Source organism: Diadema antillarum, unplaced genomic scaffold, assembly GCF_040938485.1.
Source record: "Diadema antillarum isolate AM-2024a unplaced genomic scaffold, OU_Dant_1.0 seq00001285_RagTag, whole genome shotgun sequence".
Classification (NCBI taxonomy): Eukaryota; Metazoa; Echinodermata; class Echinoidea; order Diadematoida; family Diadematidae; genus Diadema; species Diadema antillarum.
In genome coordinates, this window is record NW_027272064.1 from 127,514 (window position 1) to 148,557 (window position 21,044).

The window sequence follows — 21,044 nt, forward strand, 5'->3', positions numbered from 1 at the left end:
GCTGGATGAAGCAGCTTTCACCAAATTTGGTCCAAATGATGTATGATGGGGCAATTAGTTGAGTTGATTTTAGTGATATCATGGCAAGAGGTCAAAGGTCGAAAGATCAAGGTCAAATGCTAAAAATGTTGCTATTCCCCCATATCCATGCAATGTCCGAAGGTATTTTTAAAAAAATTTAGTGTAGACATGTACTAGAAAACTGCGTAAAGATTCTCCAGAGAGAGTTTCATGTCATAAGGTCAAAGGTCAAAAGGTCAAAGGTTAGGTGAAAATGTGACAATTTCACTTCCTGCTAATGCATGGTTCAATGTGTCTTCATGGAACTTGGTACATACGCATGTACTGACTGGCAGGGATTATCTAGGGAATTTAGGGGTCAAGGGTCAATAGTCAGGGGGTCAAAGGTCAAGGTCAACTCAAAATTTTACAATTTCCCTCATTAACTAGTATCATATGCAGTGCTTGCATTATACTTTTTAAAACTTACATGAATTACCTGGTACCTAATGTAGATTCTCTCAAAGGTCAAAGGTTAAGGGTCAAAGGCTAGGTTTAAATGCAGCAAAAAAAAATCTATGTTATACTGTACATTACACTCTTTCTTCATACCTTGAAAATTACTCAATGTATAAACTTACAAAAGGGTCGGTCAGAAGTCAAGTAAAAATCCTCACTTCCCCAAATGCGTGTACCTGCACTCTTAGACAATTATAGCAAACCTAGTTCAAGGAATGTGAACATTCAAGATATTTCTGACAAACCTGACATTTCAATATTTTGTAAGTCATCACACATTGTGAAGACATTGTACCATACACCTATTTGGAGAATCATGCATTATGGCGGAGGCATCAGTAGCCATAGCGACATTTCTAGAACAAACATTTTTTTTATTCTTTTTTATTTAGGCCCTGGAGGGAAAAATAAGGATCCGAGCCGTGCCTTTCATTCTACAGAATCAAGGCAGCATCAGTAAGAGTTAATTCTAAGCCTAAAACAAAAAGATCTGTTCTTAGGCCTATTGAGTCAGCCAGCAGATAGATTAGAAGAAGAGTTAAACGTTAATGTTAGAGCTCTAGCTCTATAGAACCTAATTATTATCAACCTTATACATAGATACCCAGTCAAAATGGGAACTCGGAGAGCATATAGGAGCACTATTTAACAAGAATATGGTAGGCCTAACATGTTAGCCCTACCTATAAAAATATCTAACGTTATGAATGTTTCAATATGTTAGTAGCATTCTTCATGAAGTCTAATTTTTGTGCAGGGTATTTTCTTTCAGTTGCAGGCAACTATTATACGTCACTGCATCTTAATTAACTTCTACTTCTACTTCGGTACTCGACAGGATCCATCACTGGTAGATCTGAATGTAGCATCGAGGAGACTAGTGAGTGTCCCATGCAGTGCAGACAGATGGTGCTTATAATACAAGGTGCAAATTAAGCCACATCATTTAGTGGTTGAGTGATGTGAGTACACCCTTGAAGGCTTACATTGTAGGTGGAAGCCAGGATGCTGATTGGGAGTGCATTCCATGCCAGTATAGTCCTCGGAAAAAAGGAGTTCTGGTATAGCCGGGTTCGTGCCGGTATATGGATTTGAACTTGTTTGGATGATAATTTCTGGTGTTTGTGTAGGGCATGGGTGTTAAGAGATGGTCTGCAATGACGGCTACCTTGTTGTTGTTAAGTTTGTTTTTATATTGGTCCTGGATGTAATTCATATTGCTTTAATATGTAATTGGGTTCTTTCAGCTCTCTAATATAGCCACACATCAGAAACAGATGAAGCAGCACACTACATTACGCGTACGTTTGTTGCTTTGATAAAGTCTCCTGCATGGCCAACTCACTGATATAGTCAGTTTAATTTTAATCAGGTTATTTGGCATAGGCTTACAAGCACATTCAAATTTCAACATAGATATTCTATGAAACAAATTGTAACAAAATATGCAAATGAGAACACAATAACTGAAACTGAATACCAGTAGGCAGTATACTTGTATTTAAATGGCTACAGGTATAAAAGCTTAAGTAAAACTCAAGGAATGGTACAGTATTGGTGGAGATGAGAATTCGGCTTTTAACTTTTTGCGAGATACCATGCAAGAACACTTATGATATAGTACAGAGCATACCATTTTAAGAGCAATTCAAAGTTTATTTGATGAAAATCGGGTTTGGAATGACTGAAACATCCAAAAACAAAGTAAAACAAAGCAATCGTAATAAAGTGTGGGTCCCACACTTTATTAGAATTGCTCTTTTTTGGATATCTGGTAGGCTATTTTAAAACCAATTTTCATCAAATAAACGCTGAATTCCTCATAGAATTACATGCTCTTTCTTATTTCATACAAGGTTTCTCATTATCTCACCAAACATGTTAGAAACCTGAAATTAGGTCTCAACCAAAACTATACGATCCCTTTAAGTGGCTATATGAGCAGAACAAGTTTCTCACAATCATTGAGGAGTGAAAAAGTGGGAAAATTTCATGTGATATGTGTTAAGTAAATGTTATATCTAGGCATCAGGATGTGTGGATGTGAGTGCATATTATGTGTGTGTGTGGGGGGGGGGGGCGGGGACATGTGAGTGTGTACATGTCATTGTATGTGTGTGTGTGTGTGTGTGTGCTCTGCATGTGATGTGGACAGATGCATAATTGGTATAGGAGGATAAATTATGGTACATGTGATTAGAGCTCTAATCACATGTACCATAATTTATCCTCCTAGTAAAGGAGAGGATATACTGCTGTAAATTCCAAATTTACAATAAATCCCTACACTAATACGGTACGGTTGTACTATTATATGTATGTCATTTCAGGTGATACAGGTGTTGCTTGATGTCTTTATAAGGAGTGCTTAAAATGAGCTACCCACCACCACAGCAAGCATTCCCATCCACACCCCCTCAACCAGGATACCCTCCACCCCAACAAGGCTACCCTCCATCTCAACAAAACTATCCTCCACCACAAGGTCAGCCTCCACTTCAACAAGGCTATCCTCCACCTCAAGGTCAGCCTCCACCCCAGCAGGCTCCGCCCCTACCAACCAAACCAGGTAGTTTGCCATCGGAGCAACCGCATCCACTCCAACCACCTCCACACCTAGGCCAGCCTGCAGCGAGTACAAGTAATCCAGCTGCAAACACTGCCTTGCCTGGTGGAGCTGATGATGGCACTAAAACAGATGTGAGTGCACACTAGTAAATCTTAGATGTACACATTTGTAGACTCACTAATGTAGACACACAGTAAACGCTTTGTGTGCCAGGGTGTATGTAACTTTCTGCCACATTATTCTGAGACCGCAACATAGTCATCATGATTTGGGAAAATGTTCTTTTTCTCTAAATCTCTCTCTCCCCCTCCCTCTCTCTCTCTCTCTCCCTCTCTCTCTCTCTCTCTCTCTCTCTCTATATATATATATATATATATATATATATATATATGTGCATCTTTTACAGATTATTTTTACCCTTGACATGTTAGGAGCAAAGTTGTAGAGAAAATGCCAAGTAAGCTTTGCTTTGATATAAATTGTATGACAAGTCTATGATTTCTTTCAAATGACCAGTAGGCCATATTACATTATTGTATAGGCATCATGACTTTTGCATACTACAAAACAAAAGACAGAAACTTGGAATTTACGTATCAATCCAGTAGGGAACACCCCTTGATATAAGTCAATCACCTCATGAAATGCAAGTTATGTGTGACGTCAGAAATGGGACTGAGAGAAACGTACGCTTTCATTGTACTGGGGCATTTGGCGGTATCGATCAGTTTGGGCAGGTGTGTGCATTTGAGTGGAATATGTGAAGTTGGCACGCTGTCAACTGAGTCTGGCGTGCAAACATGGCACATATATATATAAAGAGTTCAGGGAACCAAAACACATTACAGCACTCTTCAGTTCGCACTACATATCATTATGTTATCACGCCCTAAAGAACATTAGTAAAGCTCCTGAATAAGCTGTTTGCCAGTGGAAGAAACCAACTAGTTCTTAGGCTTTGCTGCTATGAAAAACATGCATTCACATACAATGTAAACATGGAATACTTCTTCCCACAGGTGGCAGATGAAATGTGTGACAAGGAAGTGATTTTATAAAGTGCCTGGTAATTTCTAAATCTGTTGCTTTTTGTACAGCCTGACCTCAATGACCCCAAGGAGACTGACCTGCTGCCAGCCAACATGGACCCAGTAGTTGGCTACGACATGATGGACATTGCTCTCCCTCCTCCTCCTCCGACGTATGAAGAGGCTGTCGCCCAGCCTGAGAGAGACTTTACTGCAGAGTAAGTTTGTAGGCCCATCAATAGCATTCAGTATCAGATGTCTGATGGAGACATTTTTTTTTGGTCATTTTGAAACATGAGTTTGAAAAACCTGTGGAAAGTGTAAATGTAGCTAAAAAGCCTTGACCCGGACCTTCTTTTATTAGTCCCCAAACTAGAATGCTTTCGCATTTGGCCACAAAGATATGACATCATTTTGTATACCATACAAAGTATACCTTTAAAGTATCTTAAATAACTTCAGTTGTTTTGTTTACATGTGTGTGATGTATGATGTGTGTATCCTAAAATATGTGCTGTGGCATGATGTTTCAAGTCTTCAATAATGTGCTGAACTGCCCTGGGGCACCCCACTCCTGTAGAGAGTGGCCGACTGTGCCTCCCTTACACATCCCTCAGATGTGTTGGTGTGCCCACATTCCTGTTCTGGTAGTGTCTTTTGCAAAGATCATTCCACGCCATATAATAATTGCCTGATAAGAATTGTCCTCTTCCGTAATGTCCCTTCCTATGTGCCAATGTGCTTATGAATGTCCTTTCTGCCCTCAAGGATATATGGCGAGATATCCCTCCCATCATTTGTACATGCACATTTGAGCAGTGATATCAATCCCTGTATCTCTGATGATGCTCTTGTTCTTTCCTGTCAAACAGAATGCCAAAGCTGGAAGAAGAAGAGGCCAGGAAGGCCCTCCTCGCGCTTGTTGAAGAGAAAACCTGCTGGGGTAGAGACGCAGCAGACGACCTCATCTTTAAAAACATTGAGCACACTGCTGCCTTCCATGTGAGTCAATGGCCCAAATTCACCAAGGTGGTACAATTGAAACCATGGTTTAAACCATGGACAATTTGTATGGAGCGCCAAGTGTCGCATGGCCTAATTTGTTACGAAATGATTATTTCATCAACGAAATGACTGATTTTGTAATGAAATATGCGACATTTGGTGCTCCATGTGAATTGTCAATGGTTTAAACCATGGTTTCAGTTGTACCACCTTCGTGAATTCAGGCCAATGATTTTTTTTGCATTTTTTCTATTCTTTTAAGGGAAAAAAAAGAAGAAGACATAGCTGTATTGAGGGAATAGCAAGTGGCTGTATGACCGTGCATAATTGCCATGTGGGCAGTGCGGTGATTTGTTTTGTTGTGACATTATCTTTCAGTGCCCAGTATCCAAGATTACAGGTTACAGAGTATGCCGATCACTGAAAACACCACTCACACCCAAAATAAAAGAGAATGATAAAAGTTTGAGTACCGTGATCACAGTGAAGCATTAATCAATAGAAACAAATTTATGACTGATGATGTAAGCAGGTAGAGGTCATATTATAGAAAATGATACGTCAACAAAATTTATGATTTCGTGACACATGCTAATAAATTTACGTAAGAATGCAGTAATATCAGCTATTCTGGATACAAATGTACTGTAGATGCTCTACCTGAACAATCAGCTTTTAAAGTTTATTTTATATCAATGGAAGACAAAGTTATGATAAACTATGAAAATTATCCAGTTGATGCTTGGGAAGGGGGATGATTTTATTTGTATCTGTTGGGTTGGGGATGGGGGAGGTGGGTGGGAAGAACTAGGGGATTGTGCAATAAAGCATGCTTGCTTCTTTCTTGTTCTTTGCCACTACTGTATGTATCTACACACAGGTATGCTCTTCAATGTTATGGAGTATCAGACAGTGAGTCTTTGAAAAGCAATTCCTTAATATATTTTTCTCAACATATGATTCGTTCCATTCCAGTACATTTTAGAGACATATACAGAAAGCAGGTCCACAAAGTGGGTTCATGAGCCTTATGTTGGTGAGTTGTAGAATTAGACGGTCTCACTCTTTTAAGTTCCCTCTCGTTTTATCGCTATTTCTGTTTTCTTTTCTTGTTTTGAACTTTTTAGGGGGTTTCCAGCTTTGCAAATCTATATTTTGTTAATCAATGGTTTGTTTGTATGTTTGTTTTTCCTGGTCTAGTGACCTGTCATAATAGCTTTCATGTCATATGCTTCTGTTAATGAACTTCCAAGCAGTGCTGTTCTTTGAAAGATAAAGACCAATGACAAATTAAAGAAAAAAAAAGAAATTCATACAAATTGGCATAAATTCACCTTGTGAACTCGCACATAAATTAGAGGTATGTTTTGTGTGTTTTGAGAATGTCTTTTGCTAGTATGCACTTGTTTGTATGTTGGTAAAACTGCAAGATACTCAGCTTGGATTTCTGACCTTTTCTACAGAAATTAAGTCAAAGGATGTTTTAAGTGTTTACATTTTACCAAATACATGGTGATGCCTGACATCGCAACATGGAAGGCTTTTTTCTATTGTTTTTATATAATTCAAAATGAATATTTCAGGCCTAATGATATCTGCCTCTGGTATAATACTGAGGATACCCCGATGTGTCCCACCACATTTTACTGCATGCTGTCCGTTCTGAATCATGAAATGATAGGCATGGCAAATGGCCTACTGAAAAAAAAAATAGTGCTTGTATTAAGTTGTTCCATGCTGTGTTTTATTATATAGTCATATGTCCTGCTTGTAAATTAAAGATCAAATCATTGATGGCCCAATGAATGGACCGGCCCCTGCACCCTGGAACATACCTGTAGAGATGCCAACCATGTTCAGGAATGCTGTTCAACACGTTGAGGTACCTCACACAGCCTCTGTCAAGGTGAGAATGATAGGGTGATAATGCATGTCAGTGTTAAAGGGACGTTTCCCCACATACACATGAGGATTGAGTGAAGTGAATGCAGTATAAGAAGAACACATCAGTGACATTTTTAGAAAAATGAGACAATCTCTTCAAAAGTTATGAATTATAAGGTTTTGGTGCTGCCATCACTAGATGAGAAGACTGCAACAATGTGTGACATCATTGGAGAAGAATCATATAAAGAAAATATAAGGACAATTCCACAAAATTTAATTTTTCCATCACAGTGAAAGAGTGAGTGACTTGCTACTTTTAGGAAGCAGAGGGAACAATATGTCAGTTACAAGCTAAAGGAATAAACACTTTGTACGAGATGAAATTTTGTGAAGTTCTCTTAATCTTTTCTTTAGGCCTATATCGTCATCCTGTCCTGCAGGGATGACATGAATTATGAAAAAGTGTGATGGGATGACACACAGACATGTTGTTTGTTTTGTTTTGTTTTGTTTTGCGAATTGGAATAAAGGATAGGGGTCATATTGAACATTGAATCCTGGAATAACACCTCCCAAGTCATGAAAAAGCTGAAAACAGCTGACAACACAACAACAAAAGCAGGTGATTGCAGGGAAATTCCCAAACTTTTTCCAGGCTATTGTCTTCAGCTCTTGCTGAGGAGAGGAGAGTAGTTTGATTTAATGCAATTCGATAAGTATAAATTTATCAACAGTTTCTTCAAACTGGTGACATGGATATTAAAAACATTACCATATGGTTGGTTACTCTTATCGTGGTCATGTTGAGACTGAAGAACATCAGTATGTAACTTTGAATATTCTATCAGAAATGATTGTGGTATGTTGGGGATAAGTGTGGACAATACAGTTTTTATGCCTCCGCCAACGAAGTGGCCGGAGGCATTATGTTTTCGGGTCGTCCGTCCGTCCGTCCGTCCGTACGTCCGTCCCGTTTTGTTTTTGTCGATATCTCAAGAACCGTGAGGTGGTTTTGCATCAAACTTGGCATGAGGGTATATCCTGGGGGATAATACTTTGGATTTTAGGGTCACGGGGTCAAAGGTCAAAGGTCACAGGTTATTTTGTGAAAAGAAGGTTGAAATTTCATGTTTTTAATTCTCCATATCTCGCAAATGGTTCAAGGTATCTTCATGGAACTTAGTATATATGCATGTACCAATGGGCAGTGATTATCTAGGGAAGTTGGGGGTCATGGGTCAAAGGTCATGGGTCAAAGTTCAAGGTCAACTCCTCAAAATATCACTCGTTTCCTTATATTTATGCAATGCCTGAAGGATTTTTTTTAACTTGATGTATGCATGTATAACCCAATATATATTCTGTGGGAAGTTTCTTGCCAAAAGGTCAAAGGTCAAAAGGTCAAAGGTCAAGTGAAAGTGCTAAATTGCACTTCTTCCTCCATATCTCAAAAGTAACTCAAGGTATTATCATGAAACTTACATATTTATGCATGTTCTACCTAACAGTGATTCTCTTTGGAACTGTGAGGTCAAAGGTCAAAGGCCAGGTTTAGATAATACTACTTTACCATTTGATACTGAAATTATACTTTTTCTCAATACCTTGAAAATTACTCAATGCATAAACTTATAAAAGGGTCAAAAGTCAAGTAAAAATCATCAGTTCCCCCAAATACCTGCACTCTGACGTTTTAATCATTCATCCAATTGAACCTAGTTCTAGGAAAGTGAACATTCAGCACATTTGTGGCAAACCTGTCATTTTAATATTTTGCCAATTGTGTGAAACTGTCATCACACAGTGTCAAGACATTGTACTATAGACCTATTAGGAGAACCATGCATTATTGCGGAGGCATACACCTGTCGCCGTAGTGACATTTCTAGTTTTTTTATACCCCCACCCACACATAGTATTTATGGGGGTATATAGGAATCATTCTGTTTTCAATTATGAATTCTTAGCATTTCTGTTTTTCTCTAATTGGCAGCCTTGTCATAATTGTCGGGGCTCTGGCTATCGACAATGCGTCAGATGTTCTGGACGTGGAACGGTAAGTTATTACCCATAAAGCATTGTGCAGGAATCAATGAAAGGCTGAAGACCCATGATAGACGACTGGAATTTTCAAACAAAGATATTCCTAAGTAACTTGACACTATGCAGCCTGTAAGAGAGGATGTATGTTAGTATGGTGTACCCAAGTACACATAGGCCCTACATTATAGTTAGATTAGTCTGCAAAGCTTATGTCAAGCAGGGAATAATTTTCCTTCTCAAAATTGAATAGCAATTTTTGTTGATGAACATTCTATTTTCACCAAAATGGTATACAAGTCTATGTAATGAAACTGCTATGCAAATTACATTTTGTATAGCAGTATACCAAATGTATAGCAAATTGCTATGCGATATCAGGAAAATTATTCCCTGTCAAGGTTATAAAATTCACTCAAAACTTGCCATATGTGCACCACGTTATGTAATATTGATAAAATTTTTGTGCTTGACCAATCATTGAACAATGCTGTTAATTGCTCTAACCCATTGCCTGTATTATGTGAACTTTATTTGTCTAGGTACAAACTATACATTGGATTTAAGAATCCTGGAAGAATGAATTTAAAACACCATACTCATGTTTCCTTGACGCTACATTTGCTTGATGTTCATACAATGAGTGCAGAAGCTGTCTAAATCTCTAGGCCACTCTTGACAGGTGGCCAGAAAAACAGGTTGTACTACTAATATGTGTGTGTGTGTGTATGTGTGTGTGTGTGTGTGTGTGTGTGTGTGTGTGAGTGTGTGTGTGTGCAGTGTGCATGCATTGGTTGTAACTGGATACCCCTGCTCCGTCTTGGCACAGACCATGTGTTCCTGGTGCGGTGGGGATGGCTGGAGGATCGTCAGTCGCTACGATGGTGACCATAGCTACACTGACCATGAGATCTGTTACTCGTGTGGTGGAGATGGCAGGAAACGGTCAGTATCAATTATGACATTACTCAAAATCATCTCTTAGAGCTGCTGATACCAGAGAAGATGCAGGAAAATAGTATGACACATTCTATCATAGAAGTTACAGTTAGCTGTTTGCCTTTGATTTAGTCTTGATCGTAACTCAGTCTCCGAATAATAATATAAAAGGGTTATGACCATCTACAAATGTATGACACAAAATAAAAAGGTTGCCCAGAGTTAAATACTGACGAATGTATTAAGAGTGAAGATGTCATGGGGGGGGGGGGGTGGTGCTAAACAGTGGGAATGTACACGTAGTGACACAGCAAGAGAAATTACCCAATTAGAACTTCATTATATCAGGCAATGCATGACAAAAAGAAATTCTTTCTTGAGTGCCCTCTTACAAATGTGACTTCTGTGCTACAAAATCTCACTGTGAGTTCTTGCGTAAACTCAGGAAATGGTTGTTGGAATGACTAGGTTGGAGTAAATGCAGATGTAGTGTCGAACCCACCCCCTCCAAATAAAAAACAACCCCAAAAAACAAAAACAAAACAAAACTTTTGTACTCTGAAGTGACATTTTGATAACTACTGAAATCTAGATAATGAGTCCAAACATCTTCATATCTACCTTGGATAAAATTGTTCCATATTTATTAACAATGTTAGCTTTATAGTGAGGGTCCTCTGCTATCAGCTGAGCTCTCGGAAGAAAATCCTAGCAGCCTTAGAAGATAATGTGACATTGGCTAAAGTGGTGTGTAATTCTTAGCCCTTTCTGTGCCAGGGACATTAGACAGTGTGTACAATGCTGTAGGGCTTTCTGAGCCATTCAACACTTGAAATACATGAAGGCTAAAATTATTGTATACAATGGCAGGGGTGGGTGTAGCTTTTTGCCAAGGGGGGGGGGGGGGGGGGGGGCAATGATCCAATGACAATAGGTCATGACAAGCAACATCACAAAATAACAAAGCAAAGCAAAATATGAAACAAAAATAAAGGTCTTCACATTTTCTGCTGCCACTTCTCATTCCAAATTGGCTGAAAAAAGAAAAAAAATCTTAATATTTTCACATTTTCACATCTTCACATCCGTCCCCATTTATACTCGCGTAACTTGAGTGATATTGAGTGGAATTTTACCAAACTTGGTCCAAGTATAAAGTATGATGGGACAATTACTTGATTAGGTTTTTGGTGAAATCGGCTAGAGGTCAAATGTCAAGGTCAAATCATGAAATTGTATCCGTTTATGCGATAACACAAGACTGGATGAAGTAAATTTCACCAAACTTGGTCCAAGGATGATGTGTGATGGGGCAATTAATTAAGTAGTTTTTGAGTGAAATTAGCAAGAGACCAAAGATCTAAAGGTCAAGGTCAAATGCTCCAAATTTCACTATTTCCCTATACAGTGTATCTATACAATGCCTGAAGATATTTTCTTGAAACTTAGTGTATACATGTCCTACCAAATGAAGATTCTCCAGAGAGAGTTTCAGGTCATGAGGTCAAAGGTTAAAAGGTCAAAGGTCAGGTGAAAATGTTATAATTTCACTTTTTCTCCATATCTCGCAAATGGTTCAAGGTTTCTTCACGGAACTTGGTACATGTGCATGTACATTTGTACTGACTGGCAGGGATTATCTAGGAAATTCAGGGGTCATGGTCAGAGGTCAGGAGTCCAAGATCAAGTTCAACTCTCCAAATTTCATATTTATGCAATACTTGCAGGATTTTTCTTTAAAACATGTATTAACCAATGCAGATTCTCTGGGAAGTTTCCCGCAAAAGGTCATAGGTCACGGGGTCAACGCTCAAGTGAAAGTGCTATATTTCACTTTTTCCTCCACATATTGAAAGTGACTGAAGGTATCATGAAACTTAGTACATATTTTTATGCATGTTGTACCTGACAGTGATTCTCTTTGGAATTTTAGGGTCATAAGGTCAAAGGTCAAGGGTGAAAGGCCAGGTTAAGATGCAAAATGTTTTTCTATTCAATACTGAAATTACACTTTTTCTTCATACCTTGAAAATTGCTGAATGCATAAACTTTTAAAAGGGTCAAGAGTCAAGTAAAAGTCTTCTAATCCCAAATACATGTAGGCCTACCTGCACTCTCAGACAGTATGGCAAACCTAATTCAAGGAAATTAAACATTCAACACATTTGTGACAAACCCGTCATTTCAATATTTTGCCAGTTATTGAAACTGTCATCACGCATTGTCAAGACATTGTACTATAGACGTATTAGGAGAACCATGCATTATGGTGGAGGCATACCAGTCACCATAGCAACATTTCTATGGGGGGGGGGGGTGGGAGGAGTACCAATTCAAAATGTCTATAAATTATGGATCGATGTCACTCCTGAAAACAACTTCCCCCGTGTGACTGTGCAGATGCTCCCCTTGCGATGGAAGTGGAAGGGTGATGTGCCGAACCTGCATCGGGCAGGGCCAACTGAAGTGCTACATCAGGCTCACTGTGGAGTGGTAAGTGCTACAAAGTGATGGATTTACAATCCAGAGCAATGAATTAATAACTGGTCCTGGATGGATGTAATAAATGGTAATGATAATGTTGAAGATGATGGTGATGATGGTGATGATGGTGATGATGGTGATGATGGTGATGATGATGGTGATGATGATGATGATGAACATGATCATGATCATGATTATCATCATCATCATTGTTATAACTATCATAGTGAATGCAATTATTGTTGTTACTATTATAATAATAGTGTTGCCAGCAGTATTGATTCTTTTTTTCTTTTTTTTTTCTTTTTTGAGAGAGAAGTATGATGTTTTACCTTCTTCATTTGATCATGTTCCTGGGAAACGAAGGAAAACCGAAATACTTGAGTGTTAAGAAATCTTTCCTATTGGAAACATTCTTAATCGTGAAATTATAATTTGATTTATTGATGGTAATGTTTCAACAAAATGAAATATGCCAATTGATGTTAATGTAGATGTCTCTTGATGATGTCTTAATATCAGTTACTTGCTGAGGAAAAATGTTTCATACAGCAATGCATTTCAGCATCGGACAGCAACTTGGATTTCTAAGATATCAACTGTAAATTTTCTTTCTTGCACTTGTATGCATGTGCTTTATTTGTACTTCTGTAAATTCTTGTACCCATTGAACATATGTTTTATTGTGCCATCCTGTAGGATATGGTATATGTTATATACTCATACTGCAGGAGCCCCATCCACAAGCTCTGTTTTCTAGGGTTCCCAACTAAGCCTTTCATTTGAAGTATTGCAGAACTGTTTCATTGTATTATGCCATTATTTTGAATATTTTATTGTTTTAAGTAAATTCAACTTGAACTTGATCATTTTTTTATCCCTGTATTAATGCTGCAATGTAGGAAAAACCATATGGAGGATTATATCGTTGAAAGAACAGCTTTACCAGACGAGCTCATCCGAAATGTCACAGGAAAAACAGTCTTTGACGAGGAGAGTCCCAAGGTGATCCTCTTTGATAATTGACAGCTCAGTACATACTGTATATACATTGTAACATCTCCTAGTCCCTGCCCCTCCATTTTTTTCTGGGGGGGGGGGGGGGAGGGAAGAGGACCTGTCCTTAGGCACTTAGTTACTATATCAGAAGGATTTGGATGAAACCCCCATCCCCTGCCCCCCCCCCCCCCCCCCCAAAAAAAAAAAAAAAAAAAAAAAAAAATCAACAAACAAACAACTCACACACACACACACACACACACACACACACACACACACACACACACACACTTAAGAACAGCACAAAACAAAACAAATAGCAGAACATTGAAATAAAAACTTGACCTTATTGCAGCTATAGTGTTGGGTCCCATGCGAGATATGTTAATACAACAGGAATTAAGAGGATTATGTGTGCTATACATGCTTGTTCAATGATGGTTAGTCTCAGGACATCTGTGCAAATTGGTCTAGAAAGCAAGCCATATAGCTAAAGTTTATGCTACCAAGTCTTTCGCAAAGCACTGTATGAATAATATTCTAAATATTTTTTATATGTGATGATAATTGTCTACTGAACACTGTGACTCTCACAAGAAATGATCTGTATATAGATCTAAAAATGGTTTTGCTAAATATCTTTACCTGTCTCAGTATAGAGTTTGTAATGCCTTCCACTTGCAACCCATTTAGTGTATAGGTTTTAGCATGGAGCTATATAAGCGCTTCTTCAGTGGTTTCGTTTGACTTTATTGCAAATTGTCTTTTGCTCTTTGTACTAGGAAGGAAGCACTATAATTTTCTTTCCTCTGAGCTTCACTCCTAGAAATACAATGGCCTTCTGAATGTGATAATGTGCATCAATGTTGTGTTACATGTGTGATGTAATCTCTGGGAAAAGTGAATGAAAAAAAAATCAATATCTGTAGCTGGTGTCTAGCTTTTGAAGGACTGGATGTTTAAAGTCAAACAATATCACGTATAAACACTTCACAATATGTGTATCAACCCGTTGAAGACGAGTCCCGAGAATACATGGGCAGGTGTCTTTGTGAAATATGTGTTGTAGCAAAATCAGTCTGTCAGCAGCAGGTTAAAAAGCATTTTAACATCAGACAGGGAAACAATTAGGACCACTGCCTAATTAATCTACCCACGACAACTGAATTCGTGCAAAGTGTAGGAGCTAAGATTACAATCTCACATGGAATATAAATATATATTTTTAAAAATTTATTAACTGTTTCTCTCTTCCTGTAATTGTCAGGTGTGCCCCATAAAATGTTTTCCTGTGGCTGAAGTGAACAGCGGTTCAGGGAGGTTGGTCCAGCGGCATGCCCATGCCTACAGTCAGGAGAGGCTTCATCGGCAGGTGAGTGTAGGGGGTGGGATGGGGGTGGCAAAGCAGACCTGAGACTCTATTTTTCGGGCTTAATAAGCATTTAATCAGCACTTGCTGTTCCAAAAGCTCAATTAACCTTGAATTTACACTAGGTCCAGCTTCCTTGGGACAGTCCAAAGAAATCTTATCTTTAATACAACTTACTGTCTAGACTACATACTACAGTGCACTCTCGTTATAAACGTGTATGTTATAATTCCGGTTACGAGGAAGTAAAAATTCAGGCTGCAACATTATCCACTGTATGTGTTTTTATTATGCCTCCGCCACGAAGTGGTGCCGGAGGCATTATGTTTTCGGGTTGTCCGTCCATCTGTCCGTCCGTACGTACGTCCATACGTCCGTACGTACATCCGTCCGCTTTCGTTTACGCATAACTTGAGTAATATTTACTGGAATTTTACCAAACTTGGTCCAAATATGAAGCATGATAGGGCAATGATTTGATTAGATTTTGGGTGAAATCGGCTAAAGGTCAAAGGTCAAAGGTCAAGGTCAAATCATGAAATTGTATCCGTTTACGCGATAACTCAAGACTGGATGGAGCAAATTTCACCAAACTTTGTTGGAGGATGATATGATGGGACAATTACTTGATTAGTTTTTCAGTGAAATCGGACAGAGGTCAAAGGTCAAAGATCAAGGTCAAATCCTAAAATTTATCTGTTTACGTGATAACTCAAACTGGATGAAGCAGCTTTCACCAAACTTGGTCCAAGGATGATGTATGATGGGACAATTAGTTGAGTAGATTTAAGTGACATTGGCAAGAGGTCAAAGGTCAAAAGGTCAAGGTCAAATGCTAAAAATGTTGCTATTTCCCCCATATCTATGTAATGCCCGCATTTATTTTCTTGAAACTTAGTGTAGACATGTACTACTGCATAAAGATTCTCCAGAGAGAGTTTCATGTCATAAGGTCGAAGGTCAAAAGGTCAAAGGTTAGGTGAAAATGTTGCAATATCACTTTTCTCGCAAATGGTTCACTGTATCTTCATGGAACTTGGTACATATGCATGTACTGACTGGCAGGGATTATCTAGGGAATTTAGGGGTCATGGGTCAATAGTCAGGGGGTCAAAGGTCCAGGTCAACTCCTCAAAATGTTACTATTTCCCTCATATACTAGTATATGCAATGATTGCATTATTAGTTTTTAAATTTAATATATGTACATGTATTACTTAATGGAGATTCTCTTGGAAATTTCCAGCCAGAAGGTCAAAGGTCAGAGGTTAAGGGTCAAAGGTCAGGTTTAAATGAAAAAAAAAAAGATATATTTTGTACTGTAATTACACTCTTTCTTCATACCTTGAAAATTATACTTAATCAGAGCTGCCAACTAGTACTGATTTTCAGTAATTTCTACTGAAATTGGGAAAGAATACTGAAGGTTACAAGCAAATTACTGATTTTAGAAATCATTGTCTGTGATGTATTCTATTGCACTCTTGAGGATTACTGATTTTCACTAAAAAAAGGTGCAAATTACTGATTTTCAGCCATCAAAGTACTGAAAGGCTTTTACAAAAGTTGGTAGCTCTGCTTAATGCATAAACTTATAATAAGGTCGGTCAGAAGTCAAGTAAAAATTTTCAATTCCCCCAATATGTGTACCTGCACTCTTTAATAGACAATTATAGCAAACCCAGTTCGTGGAAAGTGAACATTCAAGATATTTCTGACAAACCTGTTATTTCGATATTTTGCCAGTTATGTGAAACTGTCATCACACATTGTGAAGACATTGTACTATACACCTATTGGGAGAATCATGCATTATGGCAGAGGCATCCGTCGCCATAGCGACATTTCTAGTTGTTTATTATACCCCCGCCAAACGAAGTTTGAAGGGGGTATATAGGAATCAGCGGACGGTCGGGCGGTCGGGCGGTCGGGCGGTCGGGCGGTCGGGCGGTCGGGCGGTCGGGCGGTCGGGCGGTCGGGCGGTCGCGGTCGGGCGGTCGGTCGGTCGGTCGGGCGGTCGGGCGGTCGGGCGGTCGGGCGGTCGGGCGGTCGGTCCGTTGCAAGTCTTGCGTCGCGAACTACTTCCTCAGTTTTCAACCGATTCCCATAAAACTTGGCACAGATGTGTGCCTTGGGTTGTAGATGTGCAAGACGTATTTTTTGACAGTACCCAAAAGTACGTTGCCATGGTAACAGCATATTATGGGCAAAAATGGGTACAAATCTTGCGTCGCGAACTCCTCCCACAGTTTTTGATCAATTTTTATGAAATTAGGTACAGATGTTCGTCTGAATATGTTAATGTGCAAGACACATATTTCCGCAGTGGCAAAAAGTGTGTTGCCATGGTAACGGCATGTTATTGGTAAAATATAGGGCAAAATGCTTCATGGCAAAACTGCTTCATCAGTGTTCTTCCAATTCTCATGGAATTCATATTGAATGTTTGTCTTAGGATATAGGTCAGCATGATACATTTCTTGACAGTGACAAAAAGTATGTTGCCATGGTAACAGCTCACATATTATGAGCCAAAATGATGGAAAATTTTGTGTTGCAAACTACTTTCTCAGTTTTTGCCCAATTTCCATGAAACTTGGTACAGATGTGTGCCTTTGGTTGTAGATGTGCAAGACGCATTTTTTGACAGTACCCGAAAGTACGTTGCCATGGTAATGGCATATTAATGGCAGAAGATCAAGGAAAGATCTTGCGGATTTAACTACTTCCTCAGTTTTTTGACCAAAGCTTATGAAATGTGGCACACACTTTGATCTTGGTGGGAAGATGTGGAAGACATATTTTTCGGACGTGTCGGAAGCTGCGTTGCCATGGTAACGGCATATAAATGGCAGAAGATCAAGGAAAGATCTTGCGGATTGAACTACTTCCTCTGTATTCGACTGAAGCTCATGAAATGTGGCACACACATTGGTCTTGGTGGGAAGATGTGCAAGACATATTTTTTAGACGTGTCGGAAGCTGCGTTGCCATGGTAACGGCATATTAATGGTGGAAGATCAAGGAAAGATCTTGTGGATTGAACTACTTCCTCAGTTTTTGACAAAAGCTTATGAAATGTGGCACACACAATAGTCTTGGTGGGAAGATGTGGAAGACATATTTTTCGGACGTGTCGGAAGCTGCGTTGCCATGGTAATTGCATATAAATGGCAGAAGATCAAGGAAAGATCATTCCTTGGGTAAGACTGTCGTCACGGGGCGGGGGTATTAATCACCTTAAGTGATATTTCTAGTTTGTTCAGTTATAGCGAAATTTCAATATTACGAAAGAAAACTGCCGGTCCTGAGGATTTCGTCATAACGGGAGTCCACTGTGTAGTCTGACTACCACACCAGCTGCCTGTCCTGCTTTGCTTCCCAGAGTATTAATGCCCTCTAACGATGACAAAGGTAGCAGGTTGAGCTGGATGGTCCTGTGGCTGCCTTTGCTGAGGGATGCTGGGCAAAGGCAGCTGCGGGACTATTTTATGGAAGGGACTATACAGTTAGCAATTACTTTGGCATTTTATGGAAGCGCGACTACAGTTAGCAAAATTAATGGTTTGGAAACCGGACTTGGGCTACTATCTGGACTGTCCCTATGCTGCCGGGGCAATCAGGGTTTTGGGTGTTTTGGGGCTGTTGGGGCGTTTGATTCTTGGGTGTTGTACCAGCCAACTGTTCCAACCTATAGAAACATTCCTTTTTTCTTTTCTTTTTTGGGAAAGAAGAAGCTTTATTCAACCTTGAATTTCTGTCTTTATCAACAAGTGCTAATAGTAATGAAACGGAGAAGGGTGAAAATTCCTATTTTTGCATGATTTTCTTCCTGTTATTTCTATTTTTCTGAATTTAGGGGTGCACAGGTATGGAGTGTACTGAACATAAACTGCTTTCCGTAGACAACCATTCAGCATTATCATTGTTATTTTTTTTTAATGAACGGGACTAAATAGACTGCATAATCATGGAATAATTATTTATCTATTATCCTCTTATCCCTACTCAATACAAAAATCAAATTTTCTGAATACATATAGATATTTGCATATATGAGTACATTATAAATTTGATGCAATTGAAGGAAAAACATCAGTTTGCAAACCCTTCTCAGTTCTTTCTGTACCTGTCAGATATGTACCCACGTTTGTTTGATTGTCAGAATGTGATTAAGTTAAAAATCTATGTGCACTTTTGTTCTTGCACACAGCGCCATCAAATACGAGTGACACCAGTTGTGGAACTCCAGTGCCAGTATGAAGATGAGTCATTTACATACTTTGTTTACGGTTTTGAGAACAAGGTATATGCCCCGGATTATCCCATGCAGTGCTGTTGGGGCTGTAGTATATTGTAGGCTTACTTGGCCCCATTCACATCCAAATTGTGTAAAGGTTCATGTCAGAGCAACTAACGTCCAAGTTTGTAGCCCTCATGACATACTTGTACTCAACAAATACATCATTCTTCATCCCACAGTGGCACAAAATCCTCCTTTTTTTTGACTTAAGACCCAAAATTTTTCATAAATCTGGATTTATGTGGCTTAACCCACTGGATATTGAGTAGAAATAAACCTTGTCAAAAAACAAAAAACAAAAAACAAATACAAAACTTTGCTGTTACTGTTATTAAGTGAATGATATATATATATATATATATATATATATATATATATATATATATATATATTCATTTTTTTATCTATTTATATTTATATTTATATATTTTTTTTTATGTTTCCAAATGTGCATGCAAGGTTTCCAACAGAAACTTACTTCAGGATGAACATTTAAATGATCAAAGCACTTATATAGTTATGGGAGTGAAAATGGAGACACCTAACAATACTTCTCTTGCCTCCACAACAATGTTTGTGCTGCTGAAGATAGGTTGCAATGAAATGTTGTTAAACCATAAACATTGGTGTCAGTTTTCTCCCTAATAGTGCATATATTTTCACTGCTAGTACTTGCTTGAATTGCAACATTGCACCAAGCGCTTTCATTCCAGTCATTTCTGTTTTTTACAACTCTTTCATGAAAGAAAAACATTGCAATGTCGTTCCGAGCTGATACAATGAATGGAGGTATATAAAAGGTGCTGTTAAAGTGAACATTTTCATTTTGGCATATTGCGTACTACATTAGGTGTAGAATAGCACAAAAATAAAGGCATGTTATTATTTTTTTTTGGGGGGGGCATGGGGTACAATGTGGGATATATTGTAACATGTGTACCGCATGATAACAGAAAAACAAAAACAAAAATAAACAAAGAGAGGAAAATGTGAACATCTTGTCTACTCTCTTTTTATCTGAGTGTACGCTTTTGCTTCTGTGTTATTGGACTTAAAGGAAAACATAAAATGTCAATCCTGTGAAAATTTTCCTTGTTAAAGTAGGAGATGGAAAACTTTAAAGAGCAGTGTAATGCTTAGCAATGACAAATCATCATACGGATTTGAGTCTGAAAACATGTAGGTGATGTTGAAGGTTATCTCCATTGAAGGTGTGTGCCAAAGTTGTGCAGGGTATGGATCTTATCTATTGTCAATTGGTGCCTATTGCTTTTCATGAGAAATGCAACACTGTTATATACAGTTTGAATATTGTGTACCACTGGCGTAGCCAGGGGGGGGCGATGGGGGCGGTCGCCCCCCCTAAGATTTGGACCGGGGATTTGGGAGGCGGAAAAAAAATGCGTGTATACTGTATGCATGCACATGAAGCGGGTCTCCTTTGCAACCTTTCATCAAATAAGATATTTTTTTGAATATTTCACTCAAATTGTGCACCAGATCGTTGAATTTCAATTCAAAATATGCAAAATCTCTCGTGCTTGGGAGGGGGAAACCCCCTCCCAAACCCTCCCCCTCTGTGCCTCTTTCCCTAGCTTAGTACACTTTTTAGATTTGCACAAAAATTATGAATAATTCTGAGTGCACAAGACTTATCACTTATATTCCGAAAACTCAAGGTTCCCTCATGTATAAGGGGAGTTTCCCCTTTTAATCGACCCTTTCCTCCCTCAGTCCCCCCTCCCCCTCCCCATCAGTTGTTTTTTTTTTTTTGTGATTTCCCAAATGTTGATTCCATCAAATATGCGTATACGAGATATCTCAATTTCAACCTCAAAAAGGCAAAAGCTCCATCGGAAGGGAAGGGTGGAGATAACACTCGCCCACGCCTTCTCCCTGCTC

The 21,044-nt window shown here is 38.8% G+C and overlaps 1 protein-coding gene across 1 annotated transcript; it reads left to right on the plus strand.

Moving 5' to 3' along the window:
* The first annotated feature begins 4,989 nt into the window (after nt 1-4,989).
* LOC139707929 (protein SSUH2 homolog) lies at nt 4,990-19,199 on the plus strand. Its single transcript, XM_071619921.1, has 9 exons — nt 4,990-5,118; nt 6,097-6,157; nt 6,903-7,027; nt 9,002-9,064; nt 9,878-9,993; nt 12,388-12,480; nt 13,374-13,476; nt 14,738-14,842; nt 19,053-19,199. Exons 1-9 carry the CDS (start codon nt 4,990-4,992, stop codon nt 19,197-19,199), a joined length of 942 nt encoding a protein of 313 aa, XP_071476022.1.
* The last annotated feature ends 1,845 nt before the right edge of the window (nt 19,200-21,044 follow it).

Excerpts from the sequence above, each read along its gene's own strand:
- LOC139707929 (XM_071619921.1), top strand. The coding sequence starts at position 4,990 with ATGCCAAAGCTGGAAGAAGAAGAGGCCAGGAAGGCCCTCCTCGCGCTT. Across the intron at positions 5,119-6,096 it reads AGCACACTGCTGCCTTCCAT|TACATTTTAGAGACATATAC; the intron begins GTGAGTCAATGG and ends GTTCCATTCCAG. Across the intron at positions 7,028-9,001 it reads CTCACACAGCCTCTGTCAAG|CCTTGTCATAATTGTCGGGG; the intron begins GTGAGAATGATA and ends TCTAATTGGCAG.